We start from the raw sequence: 26,937 nt of genomic DNA, 5'->3' as shown, positions 1-26,937 counted from the left end.
GGACTGGGGACACCGCAGCTCTGTCGCTTCCCAGTGTCACCCCAAGGAAGCTGCGGGTGCCTGGGTGCCACCTTTGGGGCAGTGCCATGGGCCATGCCACCCTCTCCGCAAGGCTGGGCGACAGAGGGACAGAAAAGCCGCTCGGAGGGACCCAAGAGGGGCTGGGGACACCCCAGGGCACCTCCCGAGCCCAGTTTGGGACGTGTCGCAATGGGCGTTACTGGACCTGCAGGCAGGGCTGGCATGTGCAGCTCCGGCAGCTCCCGGCGCTCCCGCCGCTGCCCTCCGGGTCCCGCCGGCCGTTCCCGTGTCCCGGTGCTGGGATGCGACGTGTCCCCCCCCAACCCCGCCGCCACCCCCGCCACCCCAGCCCCCGGCCCCTCCCCGGGGCTCACCTCGCCCTGACATTTCCTGGCGCTCCTTCCATGCCAGCGGGTTGCCATAGCAAATCTAAATCTTACAAACAAAACCAGGGGGAGAGAGGGGAAAAAAAAAAAAAAAAGAAGAAGAAAAAAAGAAGAAGAAAAAAAAAAAAAAAGCCTGATTAGCATATATTCAAATGAGCCGTGCAATAATGCAAACCATAAATCATGCAGTCATTGCTATTCAATCAGCGTCTCTTACCCCAGCCCCCACTCCCGCACCCGCTGTGTCGCCTCCTCAGCGCCACAAACCCCGGCCCGCTCCCAAAGGTGGCCCTGGAGGGGACCTGCCACCCTCTGGGGGGGTGGCGCTGGGCCCAGCGCGGCTCCGGGGCTCGGCGCAGCCCCCTAATCCCGCCTGGTATTTATGGCGCTCTGTTAAACCGGGCAAACTCTTCCCAGGATTAATCTCCCGCCCAGGTTTTAATCTCGGGGCTCTAATCCCCCCCCACCCACCCACCCCCAGCCGAGGGAAGGGGCCCAGCTCGGCGCTGGGGGGCTTTGGGGGACCCCCAGCCCTGCCTGATCATGATCTGGGGGTGCCCAAGCGGGGCTGGGGGGGACCCGAACCCCCCCAGAGTGTCCCCGAGAGGTGATGGCACTGCAGGACGCTGCTGTCCCTCCTTGTCACCCCCCAGCAGCGTGGCCGTGCCCAGCACACCGCAGCCCCCAGGGGATGCTCCCCCACCCCAAAAATCGGCAGAACCCCCAAACCCAGCCCAGCCCTGAGCTAAAACAGGCTCGGCTCAGCTGGGCCGGGCCTTAACCCCCGCCTTGCCCCCCACATCCCGATTTTAAGAGGTTTTTCCTTCTCCCACCTGCTCTGAGACCCCCGAGAGGTTTTTGGGGGTCACCGAGGGGTGGGGGCAGCACGGCTGAGCCCCAACGACCCCACCAGACCAGGGGTGACCCGGCTGTCACCCACCCCGCTGGTCAGTGACCTGAGAGGTGGCTCTGAGCTTGGGGGACACGGGGGGGGGGGGGGACGGGGACAGCGACGCTGAGACCGAGGGGTACGGGCGTGTGTCACCTCTCCCGTGGGGACACCAATGCCGTGCCACCCCAAACTGGGCTGCCCTGAGCCCAAAAACCTCACAGCAGACACCCCGAGCCCCCCAGCTCTTTATTGGTGCGAAGATAATAAATAGAAAAGAGCCCCTGGCTGGGGGCACAGCACTGTCCCCTGGCCCATGTCCTCTGTCCCCTCCCCTGTCCCCTGTCCCCCTGGCCGCGGAATCGGGCCGGGGCTGCAGGGTTGGAGCCGCTGCCGCTGCTCTCAGTCCTGCTGCCACCGCGTGGCACTTCCCGGCCACTCCCGCTCGCTGGGGACACGCTGGGGACACGCTGGGGACACGCTGCTGGCGCGGGGACAGGCGCGGGGACGGGCGGGGACAGCGCCCAACGCCACCAGACAGGACACGGCCACAGCGCCGAAAGGAGGGGACTCGGTGGCATTCGGGGGCTCCGGGGAGGGGGGGTCACACGGAGCCGCAGCCCCAGGGTGGGGACAGTGACCCCGCAGGGAGCCCGGTGGCACCGGGGGCGCTTCCCGAGGGGCTGAGCTGGGGGAGAAGCGGGGGGCTGCTCCCCCGAGCAGGGCTCTCCCCCTCCCCGCACCCCGCCGGCCTCGCTATCTCTGCCAAACGTCCACGGGCTGTCCCCTCCTCGTGGGGACAGTAGGGACAGCGGGGACAGCGGGGACAGGGACCCTCGGCTCGTCCGGCAGCGGCCGCGGTGGCCCCGGCGCGTACGGGGGGAAGCTCTTGGCGAAGTCATCGCGGGGCTGGAGGTCGCCGGGGGCTCGGGGGGCTTCGCTGAGGGACGCCAGGCTGGCCAGGGGGGGCTGGGGGGTGCCCGGGGGACAGCCCAGCCCCGGCGACACCCGCTCCGACTTGATGCTGATGGGCTGGTGCTGCGGGGACGCGCCGGGGACAGCGGCTGGCTCCTCCGCGGGGACGATCCGGCTGCTGGCCCTGCGGCGACAGGGGACGGGGGTGAGGGGCTGTCCCCGTGTCACCTGCTGGGTGTCCCCTTTTCACCCCCTAGAGGGGTTGAGACCCCCCCTGAGTTGCTGTCCTGGGCTGGTTCTGGCCCAGTTGGGTCCACACGGCTGCTGGGGGGGGACATGGGGACAAGATCCAAGGGGGAACCCAGCTGGAAATAAGCTGGGGTGCTTCGGGGTGACCCCCAAGAGCACCCTGGTGGGTGGGGGGCTGTCCCTCGGTGCCAGCAGCGCCCATGGCTGGGAGGTGACACCCGTGGGTGCAGCAGAATGGGGTCACCCTCGCCTTGTCCCCCCTGTCCCCTGCCTTACCACAGTGCATGCCTCACTTCTTCCCCCCTGTCCCCGCCCCAGCGCCACCCCTGTCCCCACCCTGTCCCCTGCCATGTCCCCCCTGTCCCCACCCCCTCCTCACCCCAGCGCTGCCACGTCCCGGGGGTGCTGCCACGCCGGGGGGGGCTGCAGGAATCCGGGGGGCGGCGGGACCTCGCCAGCCCCAAAATCTGCGGGGCGGGAGCACAGAGTGAGCGGGGAGGGAGGGTGACAAAAGGAGGGGACAAGGCTGTCCCGAGGCTGAGGGACCGCCACTCACCCGCCTGGGCCGGGCTGAGGAAGGGGAAGCCGGCGAGGCCGTGGCTCGGGAGGCCGGAGCTGCCCGGGCTGAGCACGGGGCTCAGGGTCTGCAGGCCGGGATACAGCGGCCGCTGCGGGAAACGGGGGGACCCCGCTGGGTTCTGCGCCCCAAACCCCCGGGGGGACCCCTCCCCACCCCTCCCTGAGCCGCCCAGCAAGGCCCCGGAGGAAGGGGCGCACGGGAGGGGCGGGATTTGGGGAGGGGACAGCCGTGTGGCCTTGGGGACAGCTGACTCACCGCCGCGGTGCCACCGCTCCGGCCGCTGGCCAGGCCGCCCTGGCACTCGCCACGCCGGCCCTCGGCCCCCAGGAACAGCGGCGGCGGCGTCTTGGTGGCCAGGGCGCGGCTCAGGCTGGCGGCAGGGAACAGGGGGTAGCTGAGCCCTGGGGGACAGAGGGACAGCAGGACGCACGGATGATCCTCGGGGGATCCCCGTGGCGGTGGCCGCGGTGGCCGCGGTGGCCCCGGAGCCGCGGGCAGCCGGGTGTGCCTGCACGGTGCAGCGCTCCGGCAATGTCACCTCCCCCGCGGGCCACCTGGGCTGTGACAGGAGGCGACACGCCAAGGCAGCGGCTGGATGTGGCTCTGGGGCCACCGACAGGGGACAGGGGATGCAAACCCCCTGCTGGGGGGGCACCCACACCCGGCTGGGGTGTCCCGTGGGAATGCCCAGCGTTCCTGCGGCCACCACGCTGTCCCCACCGGAGCATTTGGGATGGGCCTGTCCCCACCCCAGGATTTGGGATGGGCCTGTCCCCAACACAGGATTTGGGATCCTGCCTGTCCCCATCCCAGGATTTGGGATCCTGCCTGTCCCCATCCCAGGATTTGGGATCCTGTCTGTCCCCAACTCAGGATTTGGGATCCTGCCTGTCCCCATCCCAGGATTTGGGATCCTGCCTGTCCCCATCCCAGGATTTGGGATCCTGTCTGTCCCCAACTCAGGATTTGGGATCCTGCCTGTCCCCAACACAGGATTTGGGATGGGCCTGTCCCCAACTCAGGATTTGGGATCCTGCCTGTCCCCATCCCAGGATTTGGGATCCTGCCTGTCCCCACCCCAGGATTTGGGATGCTGCCTGTCCCCATCCCAGGATTTGGGATGGGCCTGTCCCCAACTCAGGATTTGGGATGCTGCCTGTCCCCACCCCAGGATTTGGGATCCTGCCTGTCCCCATCCCAGGATTTGGGATGGGCCTGTCCCCACCCCAGGATTTGGGATCCTGCCTGTCCCCATCCCAGGATTTGGGATCCTGCCTGTCCCCACCCCAGGATTTGGGATGGGCCTGTCCCCATCCCAGGATTTGGGATCCTGCCTGTCCCCACCCCAGGATTTGGGATGCTGCCTGTCCCCATCCCAGAATTTGGGATGGGCCTGTCCCCAACCCAGGATTTGGGATCCTGCCTGTCCCCACCCCAGGATTTGGGATGGACCTGTCCCCATCCCAGGATTTGGGATCCTGCTTGTCCCCAACCCAGGATTTGGGATCCTGCCTGTCCCCACCCCGTGCTACCTCCCACCCCCGCGGGGGGGTTCCACTGCTCAAGCCCCGGGGTTTGTGGCGTTTCCAGCCGCTTTTTGTCACCTCCAGGGGACGAGCCCCGGTGCCGCTCGGGAGGGAGCGGCGGGCAGGGGCTGAGGGCACAGCTGCGGCCCGGGGGCCGGCAGGGCACAGGAAGCAGCTGGAGCCACACCGGGCCGGTGTTTCCACAGCTGCGGCCCCGCTCCTGCCCACGCAGCCCCGGGCCCGGCCCGGGAAGGCCCCGGGACAGGAGCTTTGCATGCGGGGCCGGGCGGGGAAAATCCCCGCGGGCTCGGGGGGTGCTCGGGGAAGGGACGGGGTGGGCACGGCCGGGACAGGGGGGCGGGAATGGGGTGTCCAGAGTGGGGTGACCGTGGTGAGGATGGGGTGGGGATGGAGGGAATGGGGGGTCTGTGGTGGGGATGGGGTGTCCACGGTGGGAATGGGGTGTCCACGGTGGGAATGGGGTGCCCATGGTGGTAATGGGGTGCCCACGGTGGTAATGGGGTGTCCACGGTGGGAATGGGGTGCCCAGGGTGGTAATGGGGTGCCCAGGGGGTGACAGGGTGCCCAAGGTTGTAATGGGGTCCCCATGGCAGGAATGGGGTGCCCAGGGTGGTAATGGGGTGCCCAGGGTGGTGATGGGGTCCCCATGGCAGGAATGGGGTGCCCAGGGTGGTAATGGGGTCCCCAAGGCAGGGATGGGGTGCCCAGGGTGGTAATGGGGTGCCCAGGGGGTGACAGGGTGCCCAGGGGGGTGACAGGGTGTCCAGGGTGATAATGGGGTGCCCAGGGGGGTGACAGGGTGTCCAGGGGGGTGACGGGGTGTCCAGGGTGATAATGGGGTGCCCAGGGGGGTGACAGGGTGTCCAGGGGGGTGACAGGGCGCCCAGGGTGGGCACTGGGCTCCCATAGCAAGGACAGAGGCCCACGGTGGTGACAGGGTGCCCGGGGTGGGGACAGGACACCCATGGCAGGGTCCCCTCCCCTGTACCCACCCCCAGCAGTGTCCCCGAGCCTACCTGGGGGCAGTGGCCCTGGGGACCGTCCCGGTGGCTTTGGAGCCGCGGCTCTGAGGGCGGGAGAGCGGCCCTGGCCCTGCGGGGAGCTGCGGCCGCTGCCCAGGGAGCCCTCGGGGGCCGGGGGGGAGCTGCCGTAGGCGGCCTCGGGCAGCGGCACCGGGCTCTGCAGGGACACGCGGGGTCAGGGACAGCCACCCTCGGGACACTTGGGGACATTCAGGGACACATGGGGTCAGGGACAGCCACCCTCGGGACACTTGGGGACATTCAGGGGTCAGGGACAGCCACCCTCGGGGACATTCAGGGATACACGGGGTCAGGGACAGCCACCCTCGGGACACTTGGGGACATTCAGGGACACATGGGGTCAGGGACAGCCACCCTCGGGACACTTGGGGACATTCAGGGGTCAGGGACAGCCACCCTCGGGACACTTGGGGACATTCAGGGGTCAGGGACAGCCACCCTCGGGGACATTCAGGGATACACAGGGGTCAGGGACAGCCACCCTCGGGACCCTCGGGGACATTCAGGGGTCAGGGACAGCCACCCTCGGGGACATTCAGGGATACACGGGGCCAGGGACAGCCACCCTCAGGACCCTCGGGGACATTCAGGGACATTCAGGGGTCAGGGACAGCCACCCTCGGGACCCTTGGGGACATTCGGGGACATTCAGGGGTCAGGGACAGCCACCCTCGGGGACATTCAGGGACACATGGGGTCAGAAACAGCCACCCTCGGGACCCCTGGGGACCTTTGGCGACACAGGGACAGGGACTATAGGGATCCTTGGGGACACTCGGGGACCTTCAGGGGTCAGGGACAGCCACCTTGTGACTCTTGGGGACCCTCGGGATTCTGCAGGACAAACCAGAACCCAGGGACAGGGAGGGGACAGGACCTTTGGAGACCCTTGGGGACCCTCAGGACTTTGCAGGACAAACCAGAACCCAGTGACAGGCAGGGGACAGGACCCTTGGGGACCCTTGGAGACCCTCGGAGACCCTTGGGGACCCTCAGGACTTTGCAGGACAAACCAGAAACCAAGGACAGGGAGGGGACAGAACCTTTGGGGACACTTGGAGACCCTCGGAGACCCTTGGGGACCCTCAGGACCTTTCAGGACAAACCAAAACCCAGGGACAAGGAGAGGACAGGACCTTTGGGGACCCGTGGAGACCCTTGGGGACCCTCAGGACCTCTCAGGACAAACCAGAACCCAGGGACTGGGAGGGGACAGGACCCTTGGGGACCCTCAGGACCTTTCAAGACAAACCAGAATCCAGGGACAAGGAGGGGACAGGACCTTGGGGACCCTTGGAGACCCTTGGGGACCCTCGGAGACCCTTGGGGACCCTCAGGACTTTGCAGGACAAACCAGAACCCAGGGACAGGCAGGGGACAGGACTCTCCACATGCCACCAGCGACTCACATAAAACCTGGGCCTGGCCAGCGACAGATCCACGCCCTCCCCGAGCCTCCTGCCCTTGTCCCCGGGCGGCTCGGGCCCCTCCTCCAGCTCCAGCTCGTGGCTCTCCAGCCCCAGCCCTTTGCGCTTCAGCGTCTGCGACAGGGGAGGCGACAATGAGCGGGTCCCTGCGGCCACCGCGGGGCCCCGGGGGCCGTCCCCGGGCGCTACCTCGAGGATGTCGGAGTTGGTGCGGCTCTCGTGGGGCTCGCTGTACTCGGTGTACTTGAGCAGCACCTTGTCCATGTCGGTGCTGGCGTACTGGAACAGGCGGTTGGTGCTGTTGAAGATGATCAGGGCGATCTCGCAGTCGCACAGCACGCTCAGCTCGTACGCCTTCTTCATCAGCCCGAATTTCCGCTTGGTGAAGGTCACCTGAGGGGGGTCGGGTGTGAAAACACCCCCAAAAAAGGCGCCCGGTTGTCCCAAAAATGCTCCCCACGGGTTTTGCCTCCCATCCTCCTTGGCTCCCTACCTGACGGTTCCGCTGGTCCAAAATCCGGCTGATCTGGATTTTTTTCCGGCCCATTTTCGCCTCCTCCGCTGGGTTTGGGGCTGGAAGAGAGCGAGAAATGCCTGAGCCCCAAAGCCCTCGGGGCTGTCCCCAGCCAGAGCCCGCCCCAGACCCGCCAAAAATAAGTTTGGCTGCGAAAAAAAATCGATTTTCGGAGGAAGTTCGGTCATTTCTTCTTCGGCGAAGATGGTGGCCAAGCAGAAAATGGGGGGAAAATTGGGAAAATCTGCTGGGTTAGAGGGGAAAAAAATCCCCTTGGCCTTGCCCAGCCACCCCAATCCACCCCGCCCCGAGCACCTCCTGGTGCCGGCCGTGATCCCAAATCACGGGATCCCAAATTCCCAAACCCAGCGGGGCTTTGGGAGCAGAGTTCTCACCCCAGACCCCGGGGGCTGCTCCGAGGCTGCTCCCGAAGCTGCTCCCGGCGGCTCCGTGGGATGGGGAGGGCGTTTAAAAAAGGGCCGGGCTGGCGGCGGGGAGGGTCCCTCAAACAAAAGGCTTGGTTTGAGGTTTAAATTTGGGGATTTTTTTTGAAAAAAATTTTTTTTTCAAGCTCCACCAGACTAAATTTGACCTCCGCCACTCGCAGGCCAGGAAGTGGCTGCACGAGGAGACGGCAAAGCGAAACCACCCACCCGTCCCTGCGGCAGCGTCAGCCAGCCCCGGGCAGGGACACGGGGCTGGTGACACCCCGTGCCACCCTGGCTGTGGGGTGCCAGCACCCCCCGGGCCTGTCACAGCGCTGGGACACTGCCCTGCTGTCACATCCCCTCAATTCCTGTCCCCCTGCCACCCCCACAGCGCTGGGACACTGCCCTACTGTCACATCCCCTAATTCCTGTCCCTCTGCCACCCCCACAGTGCTGGGACACCCCCTTGCTGTCACATCCCCTCAATTCCTGTCCCTCTGTAACCCCCACAGCGCTGGGACACTCCCCTGCCAGCCCCGGGCAGGGACACGGGGCTGATGACCCCCAGTGCCACCCTGGCTGTGGGGTGCCAGCACCCCCTGGGCCTGTCACAGCGCTGGGACACCCCCCTGCTGTCACATCCCAATTCCTGTCCCCCTGCCACCCCCACAGCGCTGGGACACCCCCTTGCTGTCACATCCCCTCAATTCCTGTCCCTCTGCCACCCCCACAGCACTGGGACACCCCCTTGCTGTCACATCCCCCCAATTCCTGTCCCCCTGTCACCCCCACAGCGCTGGGACACCCCCCTGCTGTCACATCCCCCCAGTTCCTGTCCCCCTGTCCCCCCCACAGCAAGAGCCACCCCAAAATCCCCAAATGCCACCAACGGGGCAGAACCACGGGTGGCACCGAGCTGTCCCCACCGGGTCCCTGGTGCCCACCCCGGTGTGGGGACAGACCCGGCCTGGCTCTGTCCCTGCTGTCCCCAAACCACCGCAGGGCCGGGACACAGCGGGGGTGGCAGCTCCGTGTTGGGGACAACTTTGGGACCCCCCAGCTGGGCCAGCAGCCCCCCCCAATGCCAGGCCGGATGCCAGGGGTGGTGTTGGGGACCCTCAGGTCCCCCGATGCCCCCGGCGTGTCCCCCTTCCCCCTCTCGAGCGGGTTCCATTTCACCATCGTGCTCGGCTGCTATTTTTAGCCGATCAAAACTAATTTTAATTTCTGGAAGGAAATTGCGCTGCCGTTCCCACGGCCCCGCTGCCACCCTGTGTCCCCGGGCCCACGCACGACCCCCCCCGTGCCCCCTCCCCCGAGGTGCAGGGGGTGCCCAGAGCCCCCCGGCCCCGCCGGAAAGGGCTGGGAATGAATTCCCTGGTGGAAAAGGAGAGGAGAGGTTTCGCTGTTCCCATCCACGCCGGGGTGCTCGCCCAGCTCCAACACCTGCGGGGACACCTTGGGGACACCCTGGGGACACCCCGAGGTCATCTGGGGGGTGGCACTTTGGGGATGGACACTGGGGGTGGCAGGTTTGGGGCAGGGGGGGCTGGCCTGGCTGTGACACCGCCCCTGTGTCCCTGCAGAGCCTGAGCCTGGGGGGAGGGATGGAGGGATGGACACAGGGATGGACACAGGGATGGATGGATGGATGGATGATGGATGGATGGATGGATGGATGGATGGATGGATGGATGGATGGATGGATGGATGGGGGATGGATGGATGGATGGATGATGGATGGATGGATGGATGGATGGATGGATGGATGGATGGATGGATGGAGGGAGGGATGGATGGATGGATGGATGATGGATGATGGATGGAGGGATGGGGGATGGATGGAGGGATGGGGGATGGATGGATGGATGGATGGATGGAGGGAGGGATGGATGGAGGGAGGGATGGATGGATGGATGGATCCATGGATGGATCCATGGATGGACACAGGGATGGATGGATGGATGATGGATGGATGGATGGATGGACACAGGGATGGATGGATGGATGGATGGATGGATGGATGGATGGATGGATGGATGATGGATGGATGGATGGATGGATGATGGATGGATGGATGGATGGACACAGGGATGGATGGATGGATGGATGGATGGATGGATGGATGGATGGATGAACACAGTGATGGATCCATGGATGATGGATGGACACAGGGATGGATGGATGGATGGATGGATGGATGATGGATGGATGGATGGATGGACACAGGGATGGATGGATGGATGGATGGATGGATGGATGGATGGATGGATGGATGAACACAGTGATGGATCCATGGATGATGGATGGACACAGGGATGGATGGATGGATGGATGGATGGATGGATGGATGGATGCATGGATGGATGACGGACAGATGGATCCATGGATGGATGGATGGATCCATGGATGGATCCATGGATGGATGGATGGATCCATGGATGGATGGATGGATCCATGGATGGATGATGGATCCATGGATGGATGATGGATGGACAGGGATGGATGACGGACAGACGGATCCATGGATGGCCAGCGGCGTCCCCCCCTGCAGCAGGGACATGAATAACTCCAAGGATTTACCTGGGGACGATCCCCACAGACCCTTGGATGCTGTGGTACCTCAGTGCCCCAGGGGCTGATGCCCAGGGGGCCCTGGAAGGTTCCAGCACCCTCAGGTGATTCCAAGGGGGTCCTGGCAGGAGCAAACACCCATGGGATGATGCTGAGAAGGTCCTGGAAGGTGGGGGAGGGAGTCCAGAGGAAGAGGAGCCACATCCCTGTCCATCCAGGGGATCCGGGGGGTCCAGGGGATCCAGGGGATCCAGGTTGGGATCTCGGTGGCAGGAGAAGCAGCCGAGGCCTCGTGCCACACCCGGGGCTGTCCCGGAGCCCTGGGGACACGGCCAGGCCACCGCTGCCACCACAGCGTGAGGTGGCACCAGGGACACACCCCTCGGTGTCACCTCCTCACCGGGACCCCCCCGGGCAGGTGTGAAGGGCTGGGAGGGGAGGGGGAGGGGGATTTTCCCTCTGGGTTTTAATTGGGAGGAAGCTCAGTGGCACCCTGGGCATTGTCACCTGCAGCCAGGTGACACCTCCAGGACAGGGAGGAACCTGATTCCCACGAGGAGCTGGCACCCAGGGTGGGCTCCAGGAGCCCAGAGCCTCTCCTGGCATTGTCCCCACCTCGGGATGTCCCCTGAGCCCCAGGGTGGATGGGGATTGAAATGGGAATTTAAAATGGGGATTGAAATGGGAATTTAAAATGGGAATTTAAAATGGGAATTTAAATGGGAATTTAAAATGGGGATTGAAATGGGAATTTAAAAAGGGGGGTCAAAATGGGGTTTGAAATCAGGATTTTTAATGGGGATTTAAAATGGGGATTTTTAATGGGGATTTAAAATGGGAATTTAAAATGGGGATTTAAATGGGAATTTAAAATGGGGTTTGAAATGGGGGCTTGAAATGGGGTTTGAAATGGGAATTTAAAATGGGGATTGAAATGGGGGTTTAAATGGGAATTTAAAATGGGAATTTAAAATGGGGATTGAAATGGGAATTTAAAAAGGGAATTTAAAATGGGGATTGAAATGGGAATTTAAAATGGGGTTTGAAATGGGAATTTAAAATGGGGGTCAAAATGGGGTTTGAAATCAGGATTTTTAATGAGGATTTAAAATGGGGATTTGAAATGGGGTTTGAAATGGGGATTTTTAATGGGGGTTTGAAATGGGGGTTTGAAATGGGAATTTAAAATGGGAATTTAAAATGGGGATTTGAAATGGGGGTCAAAATGGGGTTTGAAATCAGGATTTTTAATGGGGATTTAAAATGGGGGTTTGAAATGGGGATTTAAAAGGGGAATTTAAAACATGGTTTGAAATCAGGATTTTAAATGCGGATTTAAAATGGGAATTTAAAATGGGGATTTAAATGGGAATTTGAAATGGGGATTTAAATGGGAATTTAAAACAGGGTTTGAAATGGGGTTTGACATGGGGATTTTAGGAGCCCCAGTCACGGAGTGCTGGGCCCAGAGGGACAAGGCCAGCCCTGGCCCCGTGGTTTGGATCCCCTGGGAAGGGCTGAGCTGGTGTGAGCAGCATCCCGAGCCCAGCGCGGGGAAAAGTCAAAGTTGAGCGTGGAGTTTGTGCTGGGCCCTCCTGCTTTTTATAGGTTGTTTAAACAAGTGACCAGTACAAACCAGCACGGGGCTGGGAGGGGACTGGGAGCCGGCTGGGAAAGAGGGGAAAGGTGGGGCTGTGGCTCTGAGGGGTTTTTGGGACCACCAGCACCTCCCCAAACACTCAGCAGCCCTAAAACCCCTCAGGTCTGGGGGTTCTGGGGGACGTGGCCACCATCCAGCCCTGCTGTCATTGTCACCATCACTGTCACTGTCACCCTGGGGGTGACACAGAGCGAAAGCCACGGCCCGGTGCCCACGGGTGGAGGATTTTCGGTTCCAAAATGAGCGTGAGGAAGGATGGCAACGGCCCCACAAACGAGGCAGCTCATCCTGGGGAGGATGGATGGACACAGGGACATCCAGCCCGAGGCTCCACCCAGGGAAGGAACTCACAATTCCCACGGGATTCATTTGGGGAGTGGTCCCCAGGTGGGGCTGCTTTGCTCCTGATGATCCTGAGGGGATTTTTGGGCAAGAGGAGGGAAATTCCAGGGGTTGAAATTGTCCTGATTTCCACCCAAATCCATCTGGGTGCCCCCCCAGAGCAGCGTGCCAGGCCTGGCAGCGCCCTCACTGTGGGTCCCGGCAGGATCCCTCTGCCCTCGCACGGAAATCTCCCAAAGTTTCCCAAATCCGCTTTTTTTGGGATGTCGTGGGTGCCCTGGGCAGGTTTGGGATCCTAAACCAGACCTGAGGCCTGGTTTAGGCTGGTTTAGGCTGGTTTAGTGCCTGGTTTAGGCTGGTTTGGGCTGGTTACTGCCTGGTTTAGTGCCTGGTTTAGGCTAGTTTGCTGCCTGGTTTAGGCTGGTTTGCTGCCTGGTTTAGGCTTTTTTAGTGCCTGGTTTAGTGCCTGGTTTAGGCTAGTTTAGTGCCTGGTTTAGGCTGGTTTACTGCCTGGTTTAGGCTGGTTTGCTGCCTGGTTTAGGCTTTTTTAGTGCCTGGTTTAGTGCCTGGTTTAGGCTAGTTTAGTGCCTGGTTTAGGCTGGTTTACTGCCTGGTTTAGTGCCTGGTTTAGGCTAGTTTGCTGCCTGGTTTAGGCTGGTTTGCTGCCTGGTTTAGGCTTTTTTAGTGCCTGGTTTAGTGCCTGGTTTAGGCTAGTTTAGTGCCTGGTTTAGGCTGGTTTACTGCCTGGTTTAGGCTGGTTTAGTGCCTGGTTTAGGCTTGTTTAGTGCCTGGTTTGCTGCTGGTTTAGGCTTGTTTACTGCCTGGTTTAGGCTGGTTTGCTGCTTGATTTAGGCTGGTTTGCTGCTGGTTTAGGCTGGTTTAGGCTGGTTTGCTGCTGGTTTAGTGCTGGCATGGCCCAGCAGGATCCCTCTCCCCTTGCACTGAAGTTTCCCAAAGTTTCCCAAATCTGTTTTTTGGGATGTCCTGGGTGCCCTGGGCAGGTTTGGGATCCCAAACCAGACCTGAGGCCTGCACCCACCTCCCTCCTTCCCCCAGAGCTCCCGGACGTCACCGTGACGTGCCCAGCTGGCAGCCAGGGCCGTGGCACAGGGCCAGGGCCGGGATGTCCTGGTGGCCACCCCCGCTCCTTTCCCAGCCCGTGTCCCCAGGGATGGCAGGGGGGTCCCCTGGGGGCACAGCCCTCGGTCCCATCCCTGCTTTCCTGCTCATCCCGAGCTTCCATGGGAATTCATTCCCTGGGAAACTCCAGACTGGCAGCGCTGGGAACGTTTCTGGCATTAAAGGAGTGAAAAAATCCCTGAGGATGGGGACAGGGACAGGGACAGGAGGGACGGGGACAGGGACAGGGACAGCAGGGACAGGGACAGGAGGGACAGGGACACGCTGGCAGCGGGCTGGGCTGGGCAGGAGGATCTGGCAGAGGATCCACCTCGCTCTCCACGGGTGCCAGGGGGACCCAGGTGCACTGGGACACTCTGGAGATGGCACATGGAGGTGCCACCACCCTGGAAATGCCACATGGAGGTGCCACCAGCCTGGAGATGCCACATGGAGGTGCCACCACCCTGGAAATGCCACATGGAGGTGCCACCACCCTGGAGATGCCACATAGAGGTGCCATCACCCTGAAGATGGCACATGGAGGTGCCACCACCCTGGAGGTGCCACATGGAGGTGCCACCACCCTGGAGGTGCCACATGGAGGTGCCACCACCCTGAAGATGGCACATGGAGGTGCCACCACCCTGGAGGTGCCACATGGAGGTGCCACCATCCTGGAGATGCCCCTGGCAGGAGCCTTGGCCACGTTGTCCCCTCCTGGGAGCGGGAAGGAACCGGGCTGCCACCAGCACGTGCCGGGCGCAGCCAGGCCGCCGTGCCACCCCAGAGAGGTGACAGCGCCATCGGGGGTGCCCAGGCTCGCTGTCCCCGCTACCACACCGAGCCAACAGCCCGCCGCTGCCGTGCCTCAGTTTCCCCGTGCGCCGCGAGCTCAGCCGCAGCCCCCCGGAGGCGCCGGTGGCCCCGGGAGTGGCGGGGAGGTGGCGGCGGGGCCGGGGCAGGGCGGCTGCCACCCAGGCTGCACTTTTGGGTTAAACCCGGGCGTTCCTCCCTGCGCAGACACGAGTAAAAATAACCGCCCCGAGCTCGGCGCAAACCACAGGCTTTTTATAGCCCGCCATCCCGAGACGGCGGGGCGGGGGCCGGGGCTCCGCCGTGCCCAGAGCAGCCCGCCGGGCGCCGGCCCGGCCGCACCGGCCCCTCCCCGGGCCGGCCCCGCTCCCCCTGCCCGTGCGCCCCGCCGGGATGCGGACGGAGCCCCGGAGGGGGAAAACGGAGCGGACGGCGCTGCTGTGGCTTGTCACTGTCCCCTCGGCTCGGTGACACCGGAGCGCGGGACCCGCCGTGCCCGCCGCGGGACACGCACCTGGGCAGCGGCGCTTCCTCCTCCTCGGTGGCTCCGCGCCTTCCCGGCGCTGCAGCGGAGCCGGGGAGGCCCCGGTGCTGCTCCCGGTGCTGCTCCCGGTGCTGCTGCCGGTGTCGGTCCCGGTGTCGGTGCCGGTGTCGCTCCCGGTGTCGGGGCCGGTCCCGTTCGTGTCCCCGGAGCGCGCGCTGCCGCCGCCTGACCGAGCAGCGCCGCTGACATTTGCATAACCCCGCCCACCCCGCCCGAAGATTTGCATACAGCAGCCGGGCTGTTCTGCCATTGGTTAACGGCGGGTGTTTATTTGCATAGTCACGCCCTTGTCCGGGTGAGGGGCGGGGCGAATGAAAGGGGCGTGGTCAGAGGGGGTCGGGGCGCTGCAGGTGGGAAAAGGGGAATATCAGGGAAATCTGGGAATTCTGGGAATATCAGGGAATATCAGGGAATATCAGGAAAATATGGGAATTCTGGGAATATCAGGGAATATCAGGGAAATCTGGGAATTCTGGGAATTCAGGGAATATCAGGGAAATATGGGAATTCAGGGGAATCAGGGAATATCAGGGAAATCTGGGAATTCAGGCAATTCAGGGACTATCAGGGGAATCAGGGAATATCAAGGAATATCAGGGAATTCAGGGAATTCAGAAAATATCAGGAGAATCAGGGGAATCGGAGGAATCAGGGAATATCAGAGAAATCTGGGAGCATCAGGGAATTCAGGGAATATCAGGGAATATAGGGAATATTAGGGAATATCACAGAATCAGGAAATCAGGGGAAATCAGGGAATATCAGGGAATATCAGGGAATATCAGGAAAATATGGGAATTCTGGGAATATCAGGGAATATCAGGGAAATCTGGGAAATCTGGGAATTCAGGCAATATCAAGGAATTCAGAGGAATTAAGGAATATCAGGGGAATCTGGGAATTCAGGGAATATCAAGGAATTCGGGGAATATCAAGGAACTCAGGAAATTCAGGGAATATCAGGGAAATCTGGGAATTCAGGCAATTCAGGGACTATCAGGGGAATCAGGGAGTATCAAGGAATATCAGGGAATTCAGGGAATTCAGAAAATATCAGGAGAATCAGGGGAATCGGGGGAATCAGGGAATATCAGAGAAATCTGGGAGCATCAGGGAATTCAGGGAATATCAGGGAATATAGGGAATATTAGGGAATATCACAGAATCAGGAAATCAGGGGAAATCAGGGAATATCAGGGAGTTCAGGGAATATCTGGGAAATCAGGGAATATCAGGAAATTCAGGGAATTCAGGGAATCAGGTCGCCCCCAGCCCCACAGCAGGGACACTTTTGCAGCCTGGACATCCTGGGGGTCCTGTCCCGACTCCCATTCCCGGGAAGCTCGGGAGGAAAACCTGGAGAAATGAGGAATTTCTGGGTGAGGCTCTGGGGCGTTCAGGACGTGACATCTTCCTCAGAGCTGCTTTTAAAGCTGGTGATTTACAGAGCGCAATTAGCAGAGGGTTAATTAGCCTCGCCAGCGATATTAATTGATCCCGAAGAGCGGGCGGGGGGGAGAACAGAAGCGCCGGAGCTTCGGCAGAGTCTGAGGTGACACATCCAGGTGTCCCATCCAGCCCTGGGACACTCTGGGGACACTCGGGGTGGCTCTTTGGGTGTGGGACATCCCTGTCCTGTCCTGTCCTGTCCTGTCCTGTCCTGTCCTGTCCTGTCCTGTCCTGTCCTTCCTTCACCTCGGACTGCCCAGGGCCACTCCCAGCCGTTTTTGGGGACAGGGACCCCGCGGTCCCCCCGGGCTGGGCTGGGCCCGGCTGCTCCTTCCCAGCTCCCAAAGCTTTGAGCTCCCTCTTGAGGCTTTTCCTGCCCCAAAATCCCGGGATTTTGGGATTTTTTTGGGGGAGCTTGGGGTGCTCAGTGCCCTGGGGTGAGAGCTGCACCCCGGAGGACACGGCTGAGCTCTGTCACCGCCCGGGACACGGCAAAGGGACAGAGATGCCGTCACCAGGAGCTGCTTTGGGGACTTTGGGCAGAGTCCCAGGGACTGCCACCCCCCTCCCCCCCTTCCCAAAAATGCTGGAAAGGAGCCTGGAGCCAAAGTGCTGCTGCTGCCAAGGCCAACACGGAGGGACTTCAAAATAGCCCCGTGTCCTGCCCGGCTCCGGTGCCAGCGGGAACCACCCACGCGGGACGGGAGGGAGGGACAGCGAGGGACAGAAAGGGACAGAAAGGGACAGAAAGGGACAGCCAGCACTGCTCCTCCAGCAGACAGAAAGATCAGCTCGGTCTGGATGCCACAGCCCGGGCTGGGCACGGCTGCCGGCACCGCGATGGGGGAGGCTGCGTGGCACCCCGATGTCCCCTCGTGTCCCCTTGTCGCGTCTCCGGGGGGATTGCTGTGCCAGGAAGCGCGGGGACATTCCCAAGGTGCCAGGTGACCCGCGGGGTGAATTTCCCTGCTCGATTCCCCCAGGGGAAAGCGCTGGCGGGGCGGATCCCACAGGAACGCTGGGATTCCGCTTCCCAGGATATTTATAAGGCATGGGAAACTCGCGGGGGTCCCAGGGGCCGGCCCGAGGGTCCTTTCCCAGCCTTGCGGGACTGGGAACGTTTCGGGAATTCCCCGGGGGCTGGAGGGGACGGTCCCGGAGCAGGTGGAGGCCAAAGGTGCCGCTCCCGGGGGATGCGGGAATCGCGGTGCCCTCGTCCCACACCGGGAGGTCAGTCCCGGGGTTTTCCCAGAGAACGGCAGCGCTGGGAATGGGGGAAGCGGTTCGGTGGCTGTCGGTCTGTCTGTCCTCAGTCCCCGCTCCTGCTCCCGGGGCCCCACCGGGGGCGGAGCCGGTCCGGGAGGGTCCCGGCCCGGAGGCAGGACCGGAGGCAGGACGGGCCCGCCCCGGCGGACACCGCGGAACGGAGGCGCTCCCGGCCCGGTGCCCGTCTCCGGTTCTCATTCCCCGCTCCCATTCCCCGTCCGAGCTCCCGCAGCGGCGGCTCCGAGGAGTCCCGCACGTTCGGCACCCCCGGTTCCCGGTGCCCGGTGCCGGTACCGGCCCCGCCATGCCCTCCGCGTACCCGCAGCGAGCCCTGACGGTGCTGCTGCTCTTCGGGACCTTGTCCGCTGCCATGGCCCTGCTCTCCTCCAGCCTCATCTTCCAGCTGCCGTCGGGCCGGGCCGGTACCGGTGCCGGTCGCGGGGGGCTCCCGGAGCCGGTGGCCGCCGCTCTGCTGCCGGTATCGGCCGTGCTGGCCGCGCTCTGCCTGGTGCTCAACGTGAGCTGCCTCCTGCTCTGCCTCCTGCACGGCTACTTCAGCACCGAGCTGGGCCGGGGGCAGCCCGGGCCCGAGCGGTGAGAGCCGCCGAGCGGGGGCACCGGGGAACCGGGGCTCGGCAGAGGCGGGGACCGGGGCTGGAGAGACCGGAGGGGCTCGGGAGCCGCTGGGACCGGGGCTGGAGGGGTTCGGGAGAGGGGGGGACCGGGGCTCAAGGGGCTCGGGAGAGGGGGGGACCGGGGCTGGAGGGGTTCGGGAGAGGCGGGGACCGGGGCTGGAGAGACCGGAGGGGCTCGGGAGAGGCGGGGACCGGGGCTGGAGGAGCTCGGGAGAGGCGGGGAACCGGGCTGGAGGGGCTCGGGAGAGGCGGGGACCGGGGCTCAAGGGGCTCGGGAGAGGCGGGGACAAGGACTGGAGACACCGGGGGGCTCGGGAGAGACGGGGACCGGGGCTGGAGAGACCGGGAGACTCGGGAGAGGCGGGGGGGCTCGGGAGAGGCACGGACTGGGGCTGGAGGGGCTCGGGAGAGGCGGGGACCGGGGCTCAAGGGGCTCGGGAGAGGCGGGGACCGGGGCTGGAGGGGCTCGGGAGAGGCGGGGACCGGGGCTCAAGGGGCTCGGGAGAGGCGGGGACCGGGGCTGGAGAGACTGGAGGGCTCGGTAGAGGCGGGGACCGGGGCTGGAGGGGCTCGGGAGAGGCGGGGACCGGGGCTGGAGACACCGGGGGGCTCGGGAGAGACCGGGGGGCTCGGGAGAGGCACGGACTGGGGCTGGAGGGGCTCGGGAGAGGCGGGACCGGGGCTGGAGGGGCTCGGGAGAGGCGGGGACCGGGGCTGGAGGGGCTCGGGAGAGGCGGGGATGCTCGGAAGGGTCCCGGGGAACCGGGACCGGGAATGCCCGGAGGGGTCTGGGCAGAAGGGAAGGGCGGGAGGATGCGGTGGGAACGGGGAGTGAGGGGTACGGGGTGCCAACTCCTCTGGCGCCCCAAAATCCGCGTGAGGATTTGCGGGGTCCCCTCCCAAAGGGGGTTGTGGGGAGCAATCTGTGGAAAATCCCCCAAATTCCTCTCCGTGAACACCAAGGCTGGAATTGAGCTCTTTAATTTGAATTTTAGAGACTCTAGAAATTGGGACCGGCGAATTTAGAGCTGGCTGCACAATCCAGGGGGGTTTAATTTCCAGGATTTGAAATTCTCTTTTTGGGGGGAGTTCCAGGAGCTCCTGGGGTCACCTCAACCACCAGGGATTGCCCCAAAATGTTGGCCCTGAGGTCACTGCTGGGGTGACCACCAAAACAACCCCAGGGCTGGGTCATTAACCCCGACCACGTGTTGATTTAATCATTAATTAATCAGCATAATCAATCAGCGCTTTTACACCTGCAGAGTTATTCCCAAAGAAATTCCTTTTTTTTTTTTTTTTTTTTTTGGTGGATCTGGAATGGGCTGGCTCCTGGGTTAAAACTAAAAAACAATTCGGGGATAATCAGATTTTAAAGGATTTTGGTGACTTCGTGGGGTGGCTCATGGAATTTTGGGACCTCTCTGATGTCAGTCAAAACTCACTGGAAGGGAATGACGACGTTCCAACAGCTTCTTTTTGTCCCTAATTAGAGAATCCAATCAGTCCCGGCTCTGCACCGGGCTGGAGAAATTCCAGCAGCGCCTCCTCAGCCTCTTCCAACCCTTCATTAACGGAGGAGAGTAAAAATATTTCCCTAAAAACACACCAAAAAAAAAAAAAAAATCCCACAACAAACTCGGCTTTTTGTGGGAGACGATTTTCTGCTGGAAAATTAGCGACAAAAAAATTCCCCCCACACCCCACCCCGAGCTGTGAATTTTCCTGTGATCCCGGCCTGGATTTTGGGCTGGAACTGCTCCGTTTGGGAGCTGTGAAGTTGAAATTTGGGAATTACGAGGTCAAAAAATTCCATTCCCAAAAATCCCCAGAACAAAAGCGCCGGGGAGGCTCTCCCCCAATAATCTGAATTTCAGGAGGGTTTCTGTGCGAGAATTCCTTTCCCTGGGAATCTCCAGGATCTCCTTTCCCCCGTGCCTCAGTTTCCCCAGCTGCAGTCGGAGTGGGAAAAGCGGGAGGAAAAGCGGGATTTGGGGATTTGGGGCCACGGCCAGGAGGTGGCGGTGATGTCCCCGCGCTGTGGTGGCATCACGGGAGCCGCGGGGACCTTGGGCGCGCTGGCGCTGTCAGCCCAAACTGCGCTGTCACCCCAAACTGCCGCTGTCACCCCAAACTGGCCCTGTCACCCCAAACTGCCCCTGTCACCCCGAATTCCGCTGTGACCCCCAATTGCTACTGTCACCCCAAACTCCGCTGTCACCCCCAACTGTCACTGTCACCCCAAACTCCGCTGTCACCCCCAACTGTCACTGTCACCCCAAACTCCGCTGTCACCCCCGTCACTGTCACCCCAAACTGGCCCTGTCAGCTCAGATTGGCGCTGTCACCCCAAACTCCACTGTCACCCCAAACTACCACTGTCACCCCAAACTGCCGCTGTCACCCTGAATTCCGTTGTCACCCCCAACTGCCACTGTTACCCCAAACTGCCGCTGTCACCCCAAACCGGCGCTGTCACCCCTAATTGGTGCTGCCACCCCGAATTGCCATTGTCACCCCAAACTGCCGCTGTCACCCCAAACTCCACTGTCACCCCAAACTACCACTGTCATCCCAAACTACCACTGTCATCCCAAACTGCCCTGTCACCCTGAATTCCGTTGTCACCCCCAACTGCCGCTGTCACCCCCAACTGCCACTGTCACCCCAAAATGCCGCTGTCACTCCCAAACTGCCGCTGTCACCCCAAACCGGCGCTGTCACCCCTAATTGGTGCTGCCACCCCGAATTGCCATTGTCACCCCAAACTGCGCTGTCACCCCAAACTGGCCCTGTCACCTCAAACTGCCGCTGTCACCCCAAACTGGCCCTGTCACCCCAAACTGGCCCTGTCACCTCAAACTGCCGCTGTCACCCCAAACTGGCCCTGTCACCCCGAATTCCGCTGTCACCCCCAACTGCCACTGTCACCCCAAACTGCCGCTGTCATCCAAAACTGGTACTGTCACCCGAAACTGGTACTGTCACCCCGAATTCCGCTGTGACCCCGAATTGCCGCTGTCACCCCAATTGGTGCTGTCACCCCAAACTGCCGCTGTCACCCCGAATTACGCTGTCACCCCCAACTGCCGCTGTCACCCCCAACTGCCGCTGTCACCCCCAACCTGCCGCTGTCACCCCAAACTGCTGCTGTGACCCCAAACTGGCCCTGTCACTCACTCCAGATTTTTTTCCTGGACTCAGATCGGGACCAGTCCTGAGCTCCTCCCTCCAGGGATTTTTCCTGGGCTCAGATCAGGACCAGGATCAGATTTCCTGGGCTCGAAGCAGGACTAGGATCAGTCCTGAGTTCCTCCCTCCAGAGATTTCCTGGGCTCAGATCAGGATCAGTTCTGAGTTCCTCACTCCAGATTTTTTTCCTGGGCTCAGATCAGGACCAGCACCAGCCCTGAGTTCCTCCAGGGATTTTTCCTGGGCTCAGATCAGGATCAGTCCTGAGCTCCTCCCTCCAGGGATCTTTCCCGAGCTCAGATCAGGACCAGGATCAGATTTCCTGGGCTCAGATCAGGATCAGTTCTGAGTTCCTCACTCCAGATTTTTTTCCTGGGCTCAGATCAGGACCAGGACCAGTCCTGAGTTCCTCCCTCCAGGGATTTCCTGGACTCAGATCAGGATCAGACCTGAGTTCCTCACTCCAGGGATTTCCTGGGCTCAGATCAGGACCAGGACCAGTCCTGAGTTCCTCCCTCCAGGGATTTCCTGGGCACAGACCAGGATCAGACCTGAGTTCCTCCCTCCAGGGATTTTTCCTGGGCTCAGATCAGGACCAGGATCAGCCCCGAGTTCCTCACTCCAGGGATTTCCCCGGGCTCAGAGCAGGACTGGAGCCTGCCCAGATCCGTTTTCCCTGCCAGGAGCCCTTCCAGAGGCTCTTCCCCCTCTTTTCCCTCTTTCCCAGGGCAGTCTGGTTCCTCCTGGACAGCCGCAGCGTCCGGCACGCGGCCATCGGCCTCTTCTGCTGTGGGCTCTGCCTCTACCTCACAGGCAAGTGTCCCCAGTGTCCCCAGTGTCCCCCAGTGTCCCCAGTGTCCCCCAGTGTCCCCCAGCCCAGCCCTGGTTTCTGCTCCATTTGCTTTACTTCACAAATGGCTCCACCAGCTCCTTCCCACAACGTGAAATTCCCATCCCAGGGTCCCAGGCTGGAATTTTGTAGGGGCTGGAGGGGTCCAGAGATGGGAATGGAGCTGGAGAATTCCTGAGGGGGCTGGGAAGGAGCTGGAGAATTCCTGAGGGGGCTGGGAATGGAGCTGGAGAATTCCTGAGGGGGCTGGGAAGGAGCTGGAGAAATTTCCAAATCCAGGAAATTTCCAATTTTTCCAGGAATTTCCCAATCTGTCCTTTAGTAATCCCAGCTCCTGAGCCTTTTTCCAGGGGCTCCTGAGCTGTTCCTGAGCCCTTTTCCAGCCCCAACCATCCCAGGAATTTCCAAATCCATCCCTTTTAAATCCTAACTCCTGAGCTGTTCCTGAGCCCTTTTCCAGCCTCAACCATTCCAGGAATTTGTACTCCTGGCTCCATGAATTTCCAAATCCATCCCGTTTTACTCCAGGCTCCCGAGCCCTTTTCCAGCCTCAACCATTCCAGGAATTTGGGAATCCATCCCTTTTTAATCCCAACTCCTGAGCTCTTTCCCACGAGCTCCTGAGCTGTTCCTGAACCCTTTTCCAGCCCCAACCATCCCAGGAATTTCCAAATCCATCCCGTTTTACTCCAGGCTCCTGAGCTCTTTCCCAGGGTTTCCTGAGCTGTTCCTGAGCCCTTTTCCAGCCTCAACCACTCCAGGAATTTTTACTCCTGGCTCCATGAATTTCCAAATCCATCCCTTTTTACTCCAGGCTCCCGAGCCCTTTTCCAGCCTCAACCATTCCAGGAATTTGGGAATCCATCCCTTTTTAATCCTAACTCCTGAGCTGTCCCTGAGCCCTTTTCCAGCCCCAACCATCCCAGGAATTTCCAAATCCATCCCTTTTTAATCCTAACTCCTGAACTGTCCCTGAGCCCTTTTCCAGCCCCAACCATTCCAGAATTTGGGAATCCATCCCTTTTAACTCTTGGCTCCTGAGCTGTTTTCCAGCCCCAACCACTCCAGGAATTTGGGAATCCATCTCTTTTTTACTCTTGGTTCCTGAGCTCTTTCCCAGGGTTCCCTGAGCTGTCCCTGAGCCCTTTTCCAGCCCCAACCATTCCAGGAATTTGGGAATCCATCCCTTTTTACTCTTGGCTCCTGAGCTGTTTTCCAGCCCTAACCACTCCAGGAATTTGGGAATCCATCTCTTTTTTACTCTTGGTTCCTGAGCTCTTTCCCAGGGTTCCCTGAGCTGTCCCTGAGCCCTTTTCCAGCCCCAACCATTCCAGGAATTTGGGAATCCATCCCTTTTAAACCCTAACTCCTGAGCTGTCCCTGAGCCCTTTTCCAGCCCCAACCATTCCAGGAATTTCCAAATCCATCCCTTTTTACTCTTGGCTCCTGAGCTGTTTTCCAGCCCCAACCACTCCAGGAATTTCCAAATCCATCTCTTTTTTACTCTTGGTTCCTGAGCTCTTTCCCAGGGTCTTCTGAGCTGTTCCTGAGCCCTTTTCCAGCCCCAACCATCCCAGGAATTTGGGAATCCATCCCTTTTTAATCCCAACTCCTGATCTTTTTCCCGTGGGCTCCTGAGCTGTCCCTGAGCCCTTTTCCAGCCCCAACCATTCCAGAATTTGGGAATCCATCCCTTTTAAATCCTAACTCCTGAGCTGTCCCTGAGCCCTTTTCCAGCCCCAACCATTCCAGAATTTGGGAATCCCTCCCTTTTAAATCCTAACTCCTGAGCTGTCCCTGAGCCCTTTTCCAGCCCCAACCACTCCAGGAATTTGGGAATCCATCTCTTTTTAATCCCAACTCCTGAGCTGTCCCTGAGCCCTTTTCCAGCCCCAACCATTCCAGGAATTTCCAAATCCATCCCTTTTTACTCTTGGCTCCTGAGCTGTTTTCCAGCCCCAACCACTCCAGGAATTTCCAAATCCATCTCTTTTTTACTCTTGGTTCCTGAGCTCTTTCCCAGGGTCTTCTGAGCTGTCCCTGATCCCTTTTCCAGCCCCAACCATCTCAGGAATTTGGGAATCCATCCCTTTTAAATCCTAACTCCTGAGCTGTCCCTGAGCCCTTTTCCAGCCCCAACCACTCCAGGAATTTGGGAATCCATCCCTTTTTTACTCCTGGCTCCCAAGCTCTTTCCCAGGGTCTTCTGAGCTGTTCCTGAGCCCTTTTCCAGCCCCAACCATTCCAGGAATTTCCAAATCCATCCCTTTTTACTCCTGACTCCTGAGCTCTTTCCCAGGGTCTTCTGAGCTGTTCCTGAGCCCTTTTCCAGCCCCAACCATTCCAGAATTTGGGAATCCATCCCTTTTAAACCCTAACTCCTGAGCTGTCCCTGAGCCCTTTTCCAGCCCCAACCATTCCAGAATTTGGGAATCCATCCCTTTTAAATCCTAACTCCTGAGCTGTCCCTGAGCCCTTTTCCAGCCTCAACCACTCCAGGAATTTGGGAATCCATCCCTTTTTAATCCTAACTCCTGAGCTGTCCCTGAGCCCTTTTCCAGCCCCAACCATTCCAGAATTTGGGAATCCATCCCTTTTTACTCTTGGCTCCTGAGCTGTTTTCCAGCCCCAACCACTCCAGGAATTTGGGAATCCATCCCTTTTTTACTCCTGACTCCTGAGCTCTTTCCCAGGGTCTTCTGAGCTGTTCCTGAGCCCTTTTCCAGCCCCAACCATTCCAGAATTTGGGAATCCATCCCTTTTAAACCCTAACTCCTGAGCTGTCCCTGAGCCCTTTTCCAGCCCCAACCATTCCAGAATTTGGGAATCCATCCCTTTTAAACCCTAACTCCTGAGCTGTCCCTGATCCCTTTTCCAGCCCCAACCATTCCAGAATTTGGGAATCCATCCCTTTTAAACCCTAACTCCTGAGCTGTCCCTGAGCCCTTTTCCAGCCCCAACCATTCCAGAATTTGGGAATCCATCCCTTTTCACCCCTCAGGGTGCCCCTGTGCTCTGCTCCCCTTGCAGCTCTGGCCCTTTCCATGCTGCTGCTGTTCCAGCTGGAGGCTGGAATTGCCAGTGCCTGCATCCTGACCTCTGGAATTCTGGTCCTGCTCATCTCCCTGCTCCACGTGCTGCTCCGTGCTTCCCACATTTCCCACCTTTCCCACATTTCCCGAGGCCTGGAGCCTTCCCAAGCCCTGTACGAGAACGACTCCGCCCAGCCCGGCCCCAGCAGCGACCTCGACTCGGCTCCTCCTCGGCCCCGCCCTCAAATCCACCGGGAATTCTCCTTCCCACCCTTCCTGGAGGGCAAATCCCAGCTGGGCTCGGCCTCCAGCAGCAACCTGAGCTCCAGGAGCAAGGAATTCCCAAGGGAATCCCAGTGGGAATTGTCCAGGAGCAAGGAATCCCAATGCCAGGACTGGTCCAGGAGCAAAGAATTCCCAAGGGAATCCCAGTGGGAATTGTCCAGGAGCAAAGAATTCCCATCCCAGGACTGGTCCAGGAGCAAAGAATTCCCCAGGGAATTAAAGCAGGAATTGCTCAGGAGCAAAGAATTCCCAAGGGAATCCCAGTGGGAACTGTCCAGGAGCAAGGAATTCCCATCCCAGGACTGGTCCAGGAGCAAGGAATTGCCCAGGGAATCCCAGGACTGGTCCAGGAGCAAGGAATTCCCAAGGGAATCCCAGTGGGAATTGTCCAGGAGCAAGGAATCCCAATGCCAGGACTGGTCCAGGAACAAAGAATTCTCCAGGGAATCTCAGCGGGAATTGTCCAGGACCAAGGAATTCCCATTCCAGGAACTGTCCAGGAGCAAAGAATTCCCCAGGGAATTGAAGCAGGAATTGCCCAGGAGCAAAGAATTCCCATCCCAGGACTGGTCCAGGAGCAAGGAATTGCCCAGGGAATCCCAGGACTGGTCCAGGAGCAAGGAATTCCAAAGGGAATCCCAGCGGGAATTGTCCAGGATCAAGGAATTCCCATTCCAGGAACTGTCCAGGACCAAAGAATTCCCCAGGGAATTAAAGCAGGAATTGCCCAGGAGCAAAGAATTCTCATCCCAGGACTGGTCCAGGAGCAAAGAATTCCCAAGGGAATCCCAGGACTGGTCCAGGAGCAAAGAATTCCCCAGGGAATTGAAGCAGGAATTGCCCAGGAGCAAAGAATTCCCATCCCAGGACTGGTCCAGGAGCAAAGAATTCCCAAGGGAATCCCAGTGGGAATTGTCCAGGAGCAAAGAATCCCAATGCCAGGAATTCCCATGCCAGGACTGGTCCAGGATCAAGGAATTCCCCAGGGAATCCCAATCCCAGGACTGGTCCCAAACTCCCAGGACACTTCTGGATTCAGGGCTGCTCCAGGAGCAGGGAAATCCTTGGAATGTCACCAGCAGGGAGATGAGGAATGGGATGTCCCACAAAGCCACCAAGGACTCCACGCTGGTCTGAGGGAAATTCCCGATTTTTCTGGAGGAGCACTTGATGG

The 26,937-nt window shown here is 60.5% G+C and overlaps 2 protein-coding genes across 3 annotated transcripts; one reads left to right on the top strand and one right to left on the bottom strand.

Annotated features, from left to right (window-relative positions):
* Positions 1-1,531: 1,531 nt before the first annotated feature.
* MEF2B (myocyte enhancer factor 2B) lies at positions 1,532-15,242 on the bottom strand. 2 transcript variants are annotated; one of them, XM_059869733.1, is made up of 9 exons: positions 15,025-15,242; positions 7,551-7,630; positions 7,247-7,450; positions 7,040-7,171; positions 5,604-5,766; positions 3,296-3,441; positions 3,017-3,128; positions 2,840-2,927; positions 1,532-2,395 (listed from the first exon to the last, which is right to left on the bottom strand). In XM_059869733.1, the coding sequence occupies exons 2-9, from the start codon at positions 7,602-7,604 to the stop codon at positions 2,053-2,055; spliced, it is 1,242 nt and encodes a 413-aa protein (XP_059725716.1). In that variant the 5' UTR covers positions 7,605-7,630; positions 15,025-15,242; the 3' UTR covers positions 1,532-2,052. The 2 variants fall into 2 exon arrangements, with proteins under 2 accessions (XP_059725716.1, XP_059725717.1); XM_059869734.1 differs by lacking the exon at positions 15,025-15,242 and adding an exon at positions 7,967-8,147.
* A 2,742-nt stretch (positions 15,243-17,984) lies between these two features.
* TMEM221 (transmembrane protein 221) lies at positions 17,985-26,900 on the top strand. Its single transcript, XM_059869757.1, has 3 exons — positions 17,985-18,363; positions 22,324-22,409; positions 25,477-26,900. Exons 1-3 carry the CDS (start codon positions 18,074-18,076, stop codon positions 26,898-26,900), a joined length of 1,800 nt encoding a protein of 599 aa, XP_059725740.1. The 5' UTR covers positions 17,985-18,073.
* Positions 26,901-26,937: the final 37 nt, after the last annotated feature.

The sequence above is a fragment of the Haemorhous mexicanus genome, chromosome 29 (assembly GCF_027477595.1).
Source record: "Haemorhous mexicanus isolate bHaeMex1 chromosome 29, bHaeMex1.pri, whole genome shotgun sequence".
Taxonomy (NCBI): domain Eukaryota; kingdom Metazoa; phylum Chordata; class Aves; order Passeriformes; family Fringillidae; genus Haemorhous; species Haemorhous mexicanus.
The sequence above is the reverse complement of the archived record's forward strand: the minus strand, read 5'-3'. Positions and strand labels throughout refer to the sequence as shown.